General features: G+C 33.9%; 2 protein-coding genes across 2 annotated transcripts; one reads left to right on the top strand and one right to left on the bottom strand.

The window, feature by feature from the left end:
- Positions 1–1,057: 1,057 nt before the first annotated feature.
- LOC131630687 (beta-glucosidase-like SFR2, chloroplastic) lies at positions 1,058–5,845 on the bottom strand. The gene is made up of 9 exons (XM_058901437.1): positions 5,517–5,845; positions 4,391–4,718; positions 3,378–3,516; positions 3,039–3,205; positions 2,580–2,801; positions 2,220–2,388; positions 1,906–2,139; positions 1,677–1,826; positions 1,058–1,591 (listed from the first exon to the last, which is right to left on the bottom strand). The coding sequence occupies exons 1-9, from the start codon at positions 5,686–5,688 to the stop codon at positions 1,283–1,285; spliced, it is 1,890 nt and encodes a 629-aa protein (XP_058757420.1). The 5' UTR covers positions 5,689–5,845; the 3' UTR covers positions 1,058–1,282.
- Positions 5,846–11,995: 6,150 nt separating this feature from the next.
- On the top strand, positions 11,996–14,826 carry LOC131630674 (transcription initiation factor TFIID subunit 9). Its single transcript, XM_058901432.1, has 3 exons — positions 11,996–12,154; positions 12,505–12,787; positions 14,087–14,826. The coding sequence occupies exons 2-3, from the start codon at positions 12,518–12,520 to the stop codon at positions 14,357–14,359; spliced, it is 543 nt and encodes a 180-aa protein (XP_058757415.1). The 5' UTR covers positions 11,996–12,154; positions 12,505–12,517; the 3' UTR covers positions 14,360–14,826.
- Positions 14,827–16,831: the final 2,005 nt, after the last annotated feature.

Raw genomic sequence — 16,831 nt, 5'->3', positions numbered from 1 at the left:
ATTCATTTTTTTACACAAATTGGTGTGTCATCCATATTTTTCCAAAATTTAATTCGGAGAAACATCTCCGTATCATTATTAGGGTGAGTCCGAAGATACATCTGTGTAACAATCCTTAATTCAAAATTCATTGAAGTTTACGGTTGCATCTCCGGATGCGTTTAATTCATATATTTGCGCCATATCCTTCGCCCTTCCTTCTTCATTTGCTGCAAACTCACTAAAACCGCATTTGAGCTCGTTAGTTCACTCACTCCATTAAAGCTTTTCATCCACTACTCTCACTTTGATAAGTTACTCATTTCATTTCTTTTTTTGAGATATGATGAATATATTAGCTAAAATAGGTTAGTTAAGATGCATTAGGTAGGTAGTAGTTACATTCGAAATAAGGAGCTTGTATAGACATGCATTCTCATTCGGTTGGAGTTTAGAGCATCAACGCGGTTTCTGCAATTTTTTTAACTTGCGAGTTTATCTGGAAATGTATCTCTGGATTTTTTGTCTGACTGCATTTTAATGTGATTTTATGATTTTATTACAGGTACAATGACCAAAAACAACCATGACAATAGACATTTTGAGAATGAGAGGTATATTTATTTCCTTTTGCATTACATCATACATGTGTTTTATATTAATTTAATCGCGATGGATGATGATATATTTATTTTTACGCGAGCGTCCATGTTTAAAATCCGTAAATCACATAAGGAAGATTTTGAAACTGGAACAACTCAAAAATGACTGGTTCCAAAATGTTCTCAACTATTTTGGGCTTGCTAGTTTAGATGCGTACATATATGCATTTTCGTACACTAATATTTTTAAGTTTTTAGAGAGAGGTTGGGGCACACCTATAAAAATGTAAGGAACCAATTTTGATATTAGGTCGTGGAAAAGTCTAATAATTAGTGAGAGTTTCACAATTCACTCTCGTGTACTCAAATCTACTAAAATACACTAGCGAAAAGATCCTTTAGGTAAATCTCTATATTAATATACTCCATTGTTGTTTAAAGGAAATATTGATATATTGATATACTCTATATTAATGTAACAAACAGTAATGATGTTTTCACCAACAACAAAAACAGCAAATCGTATGGAGAAAGTTCACCAAATACTTCTTTTTGAAATATACACATTCATGATAGAATAATTTCAAGAGTATTATCACAATCCTAAAGCTAGGTTCACGTGGGGATCAAAAGATTAATTTACAAGTGACTTCGAATAATAAAGGGATGGATGAGATTTGACAAATTATCAATGGCTAAGTTCAAAGAGGCTGAAGAACTAATTCCTTCTTTTGAGATTGTTTTTTCCTTTTTAGGGGTAATGGTTGAATAATGAATCTATAGAAACGGTTTAAGTTATCCTGAAGACCATCCATCTCATAATGACCAAACCTCCAATCTCTTTCTATAAAAGGTCGCTGTATGGGTTCATCAAGTCCACCTGCTAACATCAAACCACTTTTGTCCGCAGCTCGATAAAATGGTCTTGTTTTCTTCTCTCTAGCAGCTATTTGAAGTTCATTCCAAGCTTGATCACGATCATCGCTTGTAACTTTACCGGTAGTCACAACCTGAAATCAAGAGTCCATTAAGAATGTCACCAAATTTTTGACAGAGCAAATAATACAGAAACGGATGAAGACAGCAAATACGAACTTTTGTAAAAAGATGGTAAGAAGGACGAGGGATCCGCGCAAGATTATTTGCCCGGTCAACTGCAACAAGTCCAAACTTGGGACCATATCCATCAGCCCACTCCCAGTTATCAGAAATAGTCCAGAAGAGGTAACCAAGCACAGGCACGCCCTGTAGAACAATTACAAGAAGGTGTAAGATGCAATTAGTATTTATGAAATAATAGTTAGGAAATTTTCAGAGTCAAAACCTTGATCATAGCTGCATAAACAGCAAGCAAATGCTCCAACAGATACGGCCGGCGGATCAAATCAGTCTCATCTGCAACTCCATTTTCGGCAATAATAAAGGGGACATTTAGATGCTTGTATCTTTCATGGAACTGAAGCAACATGCGATATAAGCCATCAGGATATACTCCACGCCCAGATTCACTGTACTCGTCATTTTCCACCAGCTTCAGGCCAGCACCCGAGATCGCTTCCTGAAATAAATGTTAGAATCGTCATGTGAGTACATGTCTGGTATCATACAGAATGCATAATCATTTTCAATAAATCAAACCTGGCCATAATAGTTAACACCTATGAAGTCCTGCTTTTTGGATATTTCATCAATGAATGGGAAGAGACTCAATGAATTTGCCAGTAAAACAGCAGCAATATCAAACAGGCCATAGGGTCGCATAAATGACACGTGATGTGCAACACCGACTATTGGATTTGATGAATTACTGCCAAAATGTTAATATTATTCAGACAAGTACAATTGTAAAATTAGAAAAGCAAGCAAGTAAAGTGATCAACTTCAAATGTTCATACTGCTAATCCAGAAAGGGTGGGAAGGAAGAAAAAATCTAGTTACACTAGAATAATATGACTGAAACTTGCCATACATTCTGAAACTTCTATGACAAATATTCACCTGTGTTCGTGGATGTAATCATAAGCCTTTGAGTGTGCAACAGATATCCAATGCATGGCCTGCTGGAAAACACCTGTAGGAAGCGCGGAAGTAGCAGCCTCCAGCATATCAGGATGTCCACCGGGCCAGGTGCCAGAACAATAAGTAAGCATACAGAAAACATGGGGCTCATTAAAGGTTACCCAATAGTCTACTAAATCTGATAGATTGTCAACAACAAGCCTGCATTGATTGGGAAATATGTGAAAGAATTCACAAGCGTGTAACATAAGATTAGTAACGCAATAAAACTAGATAACATGATTCAAGTTTCAACTAAGATTCACAAATATACAACATAAGATTAGTTGACTCAATAAAACTGGTATATGATAGAAGTCAATCTGAGTTGAAACTGGAGTCAACGTCAGCAGGTATAATTTGATGGCATATAAACAACGGCGACTAAAGAAAAATTACCTTGTAAAGTCCATGAAATAATCCACAGTCTTTTCCAGCTTCCAACCTCCATAATCACCAGCCCATGGTGGAAGTGAGTGATGAAAAAGAGTGAGCATCACCTTCATTCCATATGATCGAACCCTATTAATGATCCACTTATAACGCTCCAATGCAGCATAGTTAACCTAAGAAAGAAAGCCAGTTAAATTACTTACATGAGTAAATCTCTTTTGCTTGTTGTATTGGTTAGTATAGTTTGAGCTCTATCTCGGAAATGAGCCTAACCATATGTAGCTCCCCATAATTCATCATCAATAGGAAAGGTCAGTCAATAAGAAAGGTCAGACCCCGACTTACGGATTCTTTAAGGCCGCTTACTGGCTCCTGGGGCATGATTCTTGACCAGTCAATTCCCATGCGAAAAACAGTAACGCCAGTATTCTTGGCCAATTTTAGTTCTGTATCAGGATCAGACCAAAACCTCAACCTCTCTTCCCTGAAAATCAGGCATTTTCAAAAATAAAATCTACTTGGCACAGTTTACACACACACAGAGAAAAGACGGGAAGACCTACTATGAAGGGTTAATTTGTCCATTTCGATTTAAGAAAGCTATATAATGTTTATAAAAACAAATAAGGAATTATTGGAATGACTCGTAAAAAATATCATGAAATCATTTGGCTATGCTAGCTACTTGATTAATCCGGCATTTCTCAGTCTAAGCTTCACTGAGACGGCCAAAGTTCAATTCAAATTGGTCACAAATTTACAATGATGTCTTCTGTGAGTGTATCAAACATAAACAGATTGACAGACAATCACTTCATTCAACTCAAATCACTTATTGTATCCATTGCTTTCTCCCTGTAGGCACCAACTGGGCTGATTTGTTCGCCAATCCTCTTCTGCCTAAACATTTTTTAGACTTAGATTTCCATAATCAAGTCGGCTGCCTCCTCAGCCTTTGTGTGCTACAAATTTCTAGATTATCTTCCAATGTCATTTATTTGTAACTACTAAAATTTGTATAACTAGAATCTTATGTTAAATCCTCACATACAAAGAAATATACATAATTCAATGCTTGACAAAAAAATTATATTTAAGGGACTAATCTTCGCGCCTATCTACAAAGACTAATCCCTCAAGGTAAACCGAGATTCATTCATAGGGTTGACTTTTTCCAACACGAGTTCTTTCATACACACCGGTCAGGCATTAATCCCTCAGACCATCAACAATATTTACTTACAATGAAAACTCAAGCCTTCTTTTCATTTCACTTAAAAGCCCTCCAACCCAAATTTCTAAAAAAAAGACCCAATTTTAACTTTAAAAGACATTAAAAAATAAAAGTGAGGGCTTACGGGTGTGGAACATTATGCCAAGCAGCTACATTAGGAATGTGTTCTTCTTCTGCTTCATTTTCATCTACTTCCATGTATTTCTCAAATCCTCTGATCATAGCCTCCATAGCGACCTTAAGAGACTTCTTACCCTTACTAGCAAGTTGTGAAGTTGAAACAGCTTTTTGAGAACCACCATCAGCAGTAGCAGAACCCATTAAAGCATCCACTTTCTGCTCAGCACCAGCAATACTCTCTTGTTCCGCAAACTGAATCCAAGCATCATCAAGCCTGTCCTCTACATGTGCCGGTGCTGTTGCCAGACCAAAGAAAAACTCGTTTTCCCCTTCTGCAACAAAGAAATAGGTCACGTTTGGTTTTGCTCACTTGAGTTGTATACTCAAATGATATCATTTGAGAGAATTTACGAAAACAGCCTATGATATGTTTCTGCGCTGTTTTCAGCTTCCTTAGTCTGAGAAAAATTATACAAAAGGCTCACGGTTTCAGCTAATATCAATAAGCTCTACAAGATAGTTATGTTACCTGTTTGGATAAACAGCTTATTTGCAGCTTATAGCACAAGTGTATATCAAAATAAGCGCTTATGATTAGGCTCACATAAGCCATTTATATAACAAAAGATAAAATAAATTTAAATTGTGTTTATATATATGTTATAAGTTGTTTTCATTAGCTATCTTGAAGAATTTTTAAAAATAAGTTCAAAAAAATTTATGAGAAACGCCATAAGCTGTTTTGATTAAGTCTCCAAAAAGTGTCACAAAATTTATTGTAGTAGATAAGCTCAAATAAGTTCATCAAAACTTATGATTAATTTGAATTATCTACTAACATAAATATTTGTGAGACAGTCTGGAATAGTATATAAAAACAGCTTATAACATTTCATAAACTACTTTTAGCTTATTTCCATAAGCTCTAAACTATAGTTTAAGAAAACAACCTTGCACGGTGGAAGAAAAAAAAGTCTCACTTAAGCTTATATATAATATGATAAACATGTTTATGCTCACTCGCTTAGTTAATCTATATTATTATTCTAACACCATGCATGCACGTTTGCATTCAAATAAAATAACCGAAGTTAATCGTAATAGAGACGAATCGTTAGTTGATTTATTACCGGTGATGTTGAAATCGGCGAGAGTATCGGAGGATTCATCGATAGGTGAACGGAACGGGCGAAGGTTTTTGTTGCGAAAACGAGAGAAGGAGAAGACATTGGCGGCGAGGGAGAGAGTGACTAAAGCTCCGGCGAGTTTGGTGGCGGTGAGGAAGAGAGAAACAACCGTCATGGGAGTGGCGAGTGGGTGTTACGCGCTGTCTATCATACCGTTACAACAGTTAGTTTTTGTTTTGAGAAAATGAGGGTTGTATTCTATCCAAATGAGATGAGAATCAGAGTTCTATCTAGATATGAGATATCCATCTGTGCTTAGTTCACTTTCCCTCGTTTTCATTTAGATATTTATTGTGTGTTTACCCTCTCTTATGTCTCTCACTCAATGTTCTTTAACCATACCAAAAATAAATAAATAGATAAAATACAAAAACTTTTTATGTTTGGTTAGGTAGTTACCATAAATGATTTAGACTTTATTAAATCTTATGAATTTTTTATTTAAAAGTAACATGAATATTTAGAGTTTAATTGATATATATCGTGGATAATATATTTTACACCAATAACCATTAATATATTGTAATGATTTAAATATACTTTAAATTTTAATGAGTTGGTTTGGTGGTTTAAATTTAGATAAGGAGAGTATACTCTTCTCAAAATTTTAGTTCTCAAAATTTTAGTTTTGATTTATGTTATATGTAAATAATTTTCATGTTAGGTTAGGTCTATAAAAATAAACTTTCTTTTGTATTTAAACAGAATTCTCACAAGTGATGGATAGTGGAATTGACTCTTTTAGATTAGTGGGTCTTCCGTCGTCAATGTAGAAGAATTAAATTCATATATTTATTGTTGAAAATGTAGTTTTTTGTGTCGAAGCATGTTGCTCGACAGAAATAAGGAGTTGTCAAAATGTTAAAGGAGTGTGCCTCGACAGAGATTTTGACTTAGTTTTATTTTGTGTTGTTTAGCTTAATTAGGTTAGTTGGAGTTTGCTTAGTGAGCAAGCAAACTCAACCTATAAATAGGGAGTAACCCCTATCATTGTAAAACACTAATTCAGTTACAAAGTTGAATAAAATCTCAATTGAGAGGAAGAGAAAAACTCTGCATAAATTCTTTTTGTTCCTTTTTTCGTTGAAACTTGAATTCCATTCTTCCTCAATTCATCTTTTCTTTTCTTCTCTCATAATCGTTATGCAGTGGAATCATCTTGCAACCAAGATGAGTGATGTTGAATCAACAAAAGAACCATGAGAAATTCTAGAAAAATCGTTTGGAGGCGTTGAGAAGGTGAAAGAGGTGAGGTTACTAACTCACAAAATAATGTATGAATTGCTTCAGATGGAAGAAAGCGAAAGCATAATTGATTTCTTCACTAGGTTTACAAAATTGGTGAATCAAATCAAGGTTTGAGGAGATGTGTTGACATCAATATCAGTTGTTGCAAAGATTTTGAGGTCATTAGCTCCAAAGTTTGACCATATGGTAGTGGCCATAGAAGAGTCGGAGGATTTGTCAACATTGACAAATGAAGAGCTTCAAGGGACACTTAATTTTCATGAACAAAGAATGACCGAAAGAGTTGCAGGCAATTCAAAGAGTGGTGTGGCTCTGCAAGTGCAATCAGCCAGAGAAAAGAAAGAAAAAGGAAAATGGTTCGACAACAAAGGTAAATGAGGCTACAAAAATTCGAATGGTAGGGGAAATCAACAAGAAGGAAATTCGTTGAATCAAAGAAGACCCTTGTATCAAAGCAACCATAGAGGTGGTGATGCAGGTAGAGGAAGAGGTGGTGGACAAAAACCTGACAAAAGTCATATTCAATGTTTCAATTGTCAGAAGTATGGTCACTATTCCAGTGATTTTTCTAAAAAAAACAAAAGAATCAAGAAAATGATGCAAAGCTTGTAAAGCATGAAGAAGAAGAAAAGAGATGCTGATGATAGTCACAACAAGGGATGAAGAAAGATTCGAGGACCAGTGGTACTTGAATTCAGGATGCTCATCACACATGACTGGTAGGAAATATTGGTTTGCCAACATAAAACCCTCGATGAAGAACATGGTAAAAATGTGCAAATGACAATACTCTAGCAGCTGAAGGTATTGGTGATTTTTTGTACATGAGGAAAGTGTCAAAATGACACATCTTGGAAGGATAACACTCGAAACAACAATGCTAGTTCAAAATTAAGGAGCAGAGCGTCATCCATGGGTGCACCAAACAAAAACAAGGAATGATGTTACTCAGTCCCCTTTCACAAAAGATATTGATATCGATCTGATATCGAGTTGATTCCAACTTCCAACGATAGAGAAATATGATGGCAAGATGGACTAATATGATATCCTAACATTCGTCAGCACCATAATAAAATTCTCATAGATGTCTGGCAGCCTAAAATACACCATTTCCTCTAAACTCTCAAATAAATATGCACTTTGTTAGTTCTTTCACTTTCCAATGAGGCTTGTCCTTTCCTAGTTATGTGGTTTTTCTCAAATTTCTTCCTAAGTCAAATAACACAACAAAGTTCAACGTGCCTTGTAGGATTTAGGCATAAATAGAATAAGATTTTTAGCTTCTTTACAAATTGTTTCAATGATGAGAAATCTGAGATCATTTCTTTTCTATCTGGTGTTGGATGGGTCATTATTTTTTGGTTTTGGTGCAACTATGGAAGGAATTGTGCCAATATTCTGCAAGTTTCTTAGTGCTTTATTTCTATCATATTAATGTGCATTACTTTCTGGTTTGTTTATGCGTGTCTTTTTCATTGAAGGTTTGTTTTTTAACACCAAGTTCTAGTTAAATATTCGTTATCCGCCCCAAATTTAAATAGGGATAAATAATTGAACCAAAAATTGCCCCGAATAGTTTAGGTATCCCCACTCTGTCTCATCCCCACATCTCAATCAATTTTTTAAAACTTAAATAGTTTATTTCCGCAAACTCATAATCTATCTCGGACTTTAACAAACATTAGAAATAATAAATTAAAACAATCTCGAAAATTTTCAAACATACATTTTAAATAATAAAGTGTGAAGAAGAGCTTCTCCTTGACCTTGACTAGGATTTTGATGAAGACAAATACATCAACAAAAGACGAAAAAGATAAGTCAACAATGATCAACAAAGAAGAAAAAGATGAAGTCAATGAACGATAAAGATGAAGATAACAATCGATCATGATAAAGTGGCAAAGATCAAAACTGAACAAAGTTAACCACTTAAAAGCTCAGAAAATATCATTCAAACTTAAGCTAAAATGCTTTTAAAGTTAACAAATAAAAACCCATTGTAGCCTTGTCTTAAAAAGTTATTTTCAAGTATTAAAAAATTGATTTTAGTACTTACAAAAAAGTGGTATTCGACTACCAGAATATGGTATTCGAATACCAATGTCAATTTTTTGAAAAATTGGAACGTTGCAAAGTGGTATTCGGCTACCATGAAGTGTTATTTGAATACCACTTAAACTACGGTGTTTTTTCATCAAACAAAATCATTGCTTCGAACGGAAAAACTTCATGGAACATTTTCAAAGATATACAATCATTCATAGAGGTTTCTAAGTGTGTATAAATTATGGTTTAACATAGAAAACGAATTACCAACTTTTACATAATCATTTACATAAATCAAAGATCATTTTCAAGAAACATTCTTTTTCAAAATGGTTTTAATCTACGTGAGTTTTCATAAATCATAAAAAGTTTCTTGAACCAAAATAGATTCTGAGCAATTAAATGATATACTTTGAATTGTGATATTGAGAAAATAAAGTCTATAATTCCAAGATTGAATTTGACATTCAATAGTCTACTACATTTTTCATTTCTCAACAACGTTTGAGTGTTTGAATTTTTCATCATAGTGTGTTGATGAAAAGTGTTTGTTAATAGAAAGTGATGTACTTTCTAGTTGTTGCAAATAAATTACTATAAACAGTGTGCAACTACCAGTCGTCTGTGTTGTCTTCCAACAACAAACTTCACCTAGTTTGAAGTATAGAAACCAAACACGCCTCCCCTTCTCTCGTTGTACTCGTGGATCCGCTCTAAATCGGTGAAGTATGTCACGTAGACTACATCCACATAGGTTGCAATTTTGTTCACAAATATTTTTCTGCCGACCAAGTATAGGAAGTATGACCTTAATGGACGTTGTTTGTGGAACAAAACCTGCTCGTTACCACCTTTGGCCTCCACTACTACAACCAGGTGGCTATGTGTAGTTTAGAAAGGTATGAAAATTGGGCATGATCGCCTCTCGTGGCATCAAGCATCTCTTGGGCCTCACCTGTGCCATCTCCAAATAAATTCATCGTCAAATAAAGTGCCTTGTATTTATCGATTCGAGAATGATTTAGTAATCTTCTCCTAATCGGAAGATGTAGAAGGCATGAGACATCATTAAGGGTAATGAATATCTCACCATGAGAGACGTGGAAAGATGGCCTTTTTTTGGTCATCTCTCTATAAAAGTCACCAACATGCCATGACTAATGGTCATATATCCTGTGGCGCATAAACATGCAAGCCCAGAGTAGCAAACATAATCTTGAAACCATGCATCTGTATTTTGTTCCATGTTCAAAATATTCAAGGAATGGTTTACAAATTTTACCATTTCAGACTCCTATAAAAAAAATATATCAACAATAGTCGCAACTCAATTAGTATGATACAAATGTAACATAAAAGTAAATAAATATATCTTTCCTTCCTACACATGTCTAGCAGCATGTTAAACATAGAGAGGAAGTAAGGAGGTGTCATAGGGGTCTCCTAGAAAACTATTAAGAACAAGATCATCAGTAGCAGGGGCTTCATAAACTTGAGGGTCAACAGGAGACACGTGCCCTTAGGAGGTCGAAGTTTGAGACATATGACCTTGTGAATCCTGAGACACGCAACCACGTGAAGTCGACGCCTCCGTGTCATAGAACTAGCACTAACTCGTGGCCTCGAGCACGTTTCTATCTCTCTCTCCCTCTCTCTCTATCTCTCTCTCTCTCCTAACATACACATATTGGGATACACGACAGAGCTTTAACCTGTCTTGGTTTTCAATCATTGTTCATATGTTCTTATAATACAAAACAAAAAACAATATAAAAATCAACTAAATTTCAGAGATGCATCTACGTAAAAACATAACAACAAACCCCATAAAAACTGGAAATGCATCTACATGCTAATGCATTTTAATCAGCATACTTTACCAAATACATGCATCACATTTCAAAAATAAAAAACAATGAGAAACTTATCGATTGAGATATATGTTGTGCGAAAGCTTGAATCGAGTGAATGAAATCCATAAGGTTTGGTTGCATTGCAGTTGAAGTAGGGTTGAAGCTTGAAAAATGGCCTTGTTGGTTGTTTCTCACGAGCTCTAAAGTTTAAAGGTCTGTGAAAGTGTATCAAATAAAGAAGGAAAGGGAAATGGTGTGGTGCGAGTTATTTTCAGTTAAAACTCGTCCAGAGATACATCTTCGTAAAAGTCACTGAGCATTAAACCCTGAGTTTTCAATTAAAGGTTATTACGGAGATGCATCTCCGAAAATATTTTTGGATAAAATGAGAACTGAATGTGTAATATGAATGTTTTCGGAAATGCATATCCCAATTACAAATTTTTTTGTAACTTTTAAACATGGCGAAATAGCATCCTTAAGAATATGGAAAAAATAATACCCTTTCTTTAAACACATTGAATCCATATAAGTCATGAGAAAGCCCAAAACTATTGTAAATTTCAAGCATTCTTATTTCATAATTCGAATTTTGTTATAAAAATGAACTTTCAAAATTCAAACTAAAGAAAATTGAAATTCATAAATTTTTTTTTTGACAAAAACATAAATTTGATTTTGAAACTCAGCAAAACAGTACTGCGAAAATATACGGTAAGTAGGGGTGTGCATGGTTGGTTATTTTCATAAACCAAACCATAACCATTTTAAAACCATTTAAATGGTTTGGATTTATAATCATAACCACATTTTAATTAAAACTGGTTATAAAACCGGTTATAAATTTGGTTATGATTATATAACCGATTTTTTTAAAAAATCCAGTTTTGAAAATTATTTTTTTCGAAAATATTTTTTTTCAAAAAAAAAATTAATATTTTGAGAATTAAAATATTTGGATTTGGATAATAACCGAATCCAAAATAATTTAACCGGTTAATAACTATTTAATAATATCCGGATTATATGAATGGATAATCAAACCATTAATAACTAAATCGGTTAATAACCATTCAATTATATCCGGATATTTAAAAGTGATTTAGATTTGGTTATGAATTTGGACATCAAAACCAGATATTTTGCACACCCCTAACGGTAAGAACTAAGAAGGGAAAGAAGGAGTGTATAAGCACAAAGTGGGGTGTAATTAGGAACGAGTCCAACATAACACCTTTATATAACAACAAATCAAAGCCCAATCTTTCTCTTTCAATCTTTACCATCACAACAAACAAAACAAAACAAAACAAAACTTCCAGAATCAAAAGAACCCTCGTCGTCGTCTTGGCTTTGAATTTCAACCTTTAGGGTAACCTTCTTTGTAACCGTCCCAAACCACCGACGGAACCTTCAACCGCCTCACAGGTACCCAAACATTTTTTTCCTTTCTGTAAAATTATTATCAGTATTATGCTTTCAGATTCGATGCGTTCTTGAAAACATGATAATGTGTATTGAAATCATTAAATTGAAATCACTTAACATAATCACTTATCCTGTTTAAGCTGTTTTAATAAACTCATCCAAACAGTTTCTTAGTTCTCTTAGGGTTCGTTAGTTAGTTAAATTCGATTAGTTTGTTCGTTAAGCTAGTTACTGTGAAAATTCAGTTTCATCGTAATGTCGGAATCGTCTAGGGTTTCGAGTTTGTAGGATGCAAGTTCCTCTGAATCTTGATTAATATCAATCATAATTGCGCTTTATTATGGATGCAGTGGGGTATTTGCTATGGGAGATATTGAGGAGGAGATGTCGACGCCGGTGCCGAGGGATGCGAAGATTATTGAGTCTTTGTTGAAATCGATGGGGGTAGAAGAATATGAACCTCGTGTTATTCATAAATTTCTTGAGTTGTGGTATCGGTATGTTGTTGATGTGTTGACGGATGCTCAAGTGTATTCAGAGCATGCTAGCAAGTCTGCAATTGATGTTGATGATGTTAAGCTTGCCATTCAAACACAGGCTAACTTTAGCTTCTCACAACCACCCCCTCGTGAGGTAATATTTTATAATAATTCAGTGTTTATTAATTTTCAGATGTGAAGGTTAGATTTTGTTTCATGTTAATTGTTACGAAATAGAGGCAAATATATTCCATATCATATTCGCTTTTATTGTTGTTTGTGGTTAAAAACCAAACACGTGTTGTCGATTTAAGTGTGTTTAGAAATTTGAAACTAGTTGCTGAAAATCTACAAGTGGCGAGCTAGTATGATAGAGGATGACATGTTTATCTGAAATCTAGACTATACCGTTATTGTAGTTAAGATCGAGTGTTGGATTGCAAGATTGTATGATCTTACGTGCCATGACTGCCAAATCGTGCTACGATCACATCAAGATCGTTTGTGCCGCCGGCGTGGTCAAGATCAAGATCTTTAAAGCAAGATTGTAAAAAAAAAACTTGTTGGATTTTTTTGTTGGGCTTGTCTAATTGGGTCGGGTTTTTATTAAAAACCTCAGTTTACTTTATGTGGAAAACCAGTGCTTCACCTAACCCTAAACCACAGTTTTCTCAAACACAAAAGCCGCCTGTTTTGAGTTTAGTCTTTTGAAGATGATGGTTGTCTTCTGAATACTTAAGATGATGTCTTTTGAACTTATTAAGTTATGGAATGATGATTATGTATTGTTATAATTTTCCCTTCACTAGGATCTTACATGCCGTGTTATGATCCCAGTTTTACAATGTTTCGCTATGATCCTAATATTACGATGTTTCACCAGCCGGCCAATCCTACTTAAGATCACGTGTTTTTGACTACATTGTATACCATAACTTGTGTAAGTAAAATGTACCAAAGAACTAAGTGTGTTTATTTTGTTTAAGTTATTGTCGATTACGGATTGTGGAAAATAATTTGTTCAAGTTCTGCAATGCTACGGTGCTATAGTGTCACTATAGCTATTACAAGACAACATTTTATTCTAAATAGTGTATGACGGAGCAAAAACGTTTTGTTCAATTCAAATTCCACTACACAGCTATAGTGTTGCTTTAGCCGCTGTTTAACACACTGGTTTGAGCTGTGCTTAGTTGTTACAATTTGTTTATTAAATTATCGAACCGGATTGGCTATGAAGATGCATGTAAAGTTGTAAACTATTCTTGTTATCTTCATTCCTCTAATATGGAGATCCATTTTGTTAGTTACCAACTCATGAGATGCAATTAGGAAACATTTACTCAGCAGGATTCTTGTGTTTCTAGTGACCCAATACTCTATGACCTTTCTCTCTAAGCAATAACATGTTATCCTGAAAGATGATGATATGTTGAATGTAATCACTTTTCAGGTGCTCCTTGAGCTAGCTAAAATCCGCAACAAGATATCATTACCAAAGTCTCTAGCACCTGGCATTCCACTTCCGCCTGATCAGGACACATTAATCAGTCCCAACTACCAGTTTGCATTTCCAAACAAAAGGTCCGCCGAACCTATAGAAGAAACCGAGGAGGAAGAACCTGCCAACGCTGACCCCAACCCGTCCCAAGAAGAAAAGACAGACGCCCAACAAAATCCAACTCAAAGAGTGTCGTTTCCTTTGCCCAAACGCCAAAAGGATTGATCTCAATCCGCATATGTCTCCTAACCAATATGTAACACAACACAAATTTTAGAGTACATGGATCACCAGCGCGGCGATACTATTCATCATACTATTAATGTGTATGGTGGTTACTCAGTGAATTTGAAAATCGAATCTTTGCTTATAATAGTGTGTGGAGAGTGTCCACTGAGTTGTAATAGATGCATATAGTATGTACTATTGGTTTTGTTGTGCAATAATTTGTGTGATATAATAATTCCGTCTTATGTATTGATGATTGGTGATTGATTGGCAAAGAGGACTCTATTGGGACCCTTTACCACAAAACCATCACTTAGAAGATAGGAGGCCCCTATAGTTGAGGAGCACTCTACTGTAGAATGGTACTTGCTGTGGCCAAACATGTCTTTACTAGAACTACTTCTATGGTGGGGAAGTGTTGCATATTTTTTCATTTTTGATAATCATTCAAAACTTTACTTAAAGCGTTACCATTGTGGGAGTTTTGAAGGATTTTTAATACTGGTCCATTTTATATACGTATGACACGTGTCTGTTATAATGGTGATGACCCTCTAAATATAAAACATGTCTTTATGGAAGCAAGAACATTGAAAATTGAAAGTTGAAAATTGAAAGCTCATAGTAGTGTGACAGCACTAACTTCAGAAAATTAAACAAAGATTAAATTGACTAATTCCATACTATGAAACATGATACTTTATTATGGATTTGGGAAACTGGGAGGAACTTTCTGGCACATAGTATGATGCTAATTTATCTGATTTTACTTTAATTAGGTAGTTTTGGAATATAGTAATGCTATTTTACATATTGAATAATCTAGTACTGCATAGAAAAAAGCATACCTATCTATAATTAACACAGTCAACCAACAAATTTAAATTATCAAAAGGTATGTTTAATTGGTCGTAGACTAGCTAGGTCTGCTCAAATAAATAACTACTACTACTTGGAGTGAATTTTTAACACAAATGTCAAAATGTTTAATTGAAGGTGTGTTTGGATTGACGGTGGATAGAATTGATTCTGAAAGAAGAGTTAATTTTAATATAATTGAGTTTAGAAGAATTGATTTATATTTGGATACAATGATATAGAAGTGATTGTTATCAATTAATGTTGTTTGGATAGTTTTAACAAAATTGATTTTGAATGGTATCATTACCAAAATGGTAATACATTCAACTACTTCACTACCTATAAAAAACAAGGGTATTTTAGTAAATGATATTAATTTTATATTAAAACCAACTCATCTAATCATTTTCTTAAGAACCGCGCAGAGTAAAAACAAAATACTTATTATGAGACGGAGAGAGTAATACAAATTAAAAAGAAAAGAAGTAATTGATCAAAATTAAAGAGGGTAAAGAAGGAAATTTTAAAAGAGTTGTAATAAATAATATATAATAAATATAAAATTGATTCTACTAAACTCAAAAGCTAGAAATTGTAGCTTTTACTAGAATTGTTTTTGGAAGAGGAGAATTGATTTTGAAAAAGTATTCAAACAAGATAAAAAAAAAACAATTTTCAAATTAAAATGAACTAGAAGTGTTTTTGTGATTTATAGAAGCCAATCCAAACATGAACCGAATATTTTGATACAGATTCGAGTTGCCTCAATTAATAGCTGTATAAAGCCGAGACGCGAACTTGCAAGTTTCATTTATTTACTTTAAAGAATTGAAATTGTATAAGAAATCTTCTATTAAACTTATTTGTAAAATTAAAGTTGCTTTTTTAAATATAATTTTTTATTTAGTTCTTTAACAGATGATTCTAGAACATAAGTTAACAATACAGTACCATATTTTTAAATGCATGAGTAGGTCAATTATTGTTGTCTTGGATAAACCTAATTGTACAACGCATCAACTTATTCAGCGTACCTTTCAAAACATTTGTCTTCCATCATGTGATTCTTTAACTGCACAATGTTTTTTTATACTCCCTCCGTCTCATAATAAGTGTCCCATTTGGAGTTTTTTCTTGTCTCAAATTAATTGTCCATTTACAATTCCAATGCATCAATCATTATTATTTTTCCACTATTATACCCCTATTTATTAACTTTCACATTATTCAACTACTATTAATAGGAGTATTCTAGTAAATGACATTAACTTTTTTACTAAAACCAATACATCCAATCATTTTCTTAAAAACCGCGCATTACTCAAATGGGACACTTATTATGAGACGGAGGGAGTACCACTCTAGCATACGTGGGTATGTTCTAAGATCATGTTAATCAAACTAAAAAAAAAAATTAAAAATTAAATATTTCAATTAAATACATAAAAGTTTTGTTATACATAGTCACTACCAAACTCCAATAAAAGGAGAGTTATGTTAATGTAAAATTTTATTGAATCTCATCTCAAATTTTCGTGAACAGGGTATGTGAAAAGAAGTTAATTCATGATAGTATAATTTGCTTTGCATCATGGAATACAAGTACAT

This window comes from Vicia villosa, linkage group LG1 (genome assembly GCF_029867415.1).
Source record: "Vicia villosa cultivar HV-30 ecotype Madison, WI linkage group LG1, Vvil1.0, whole genome shotgun sequence".
In the NCBI taxonomy this organism is placed as follows: domain Eukaryota; kingdom Viridiplantae; phylum Streptophyta; class Magnoliopsida; order Fabales; family Fabaceae; genus Vicia; species Vicia villosa.
Note: the sequence above shows the minus strand (reverse complement) of the source record. Positions and strands in the feature narration are given on the sequence as shown.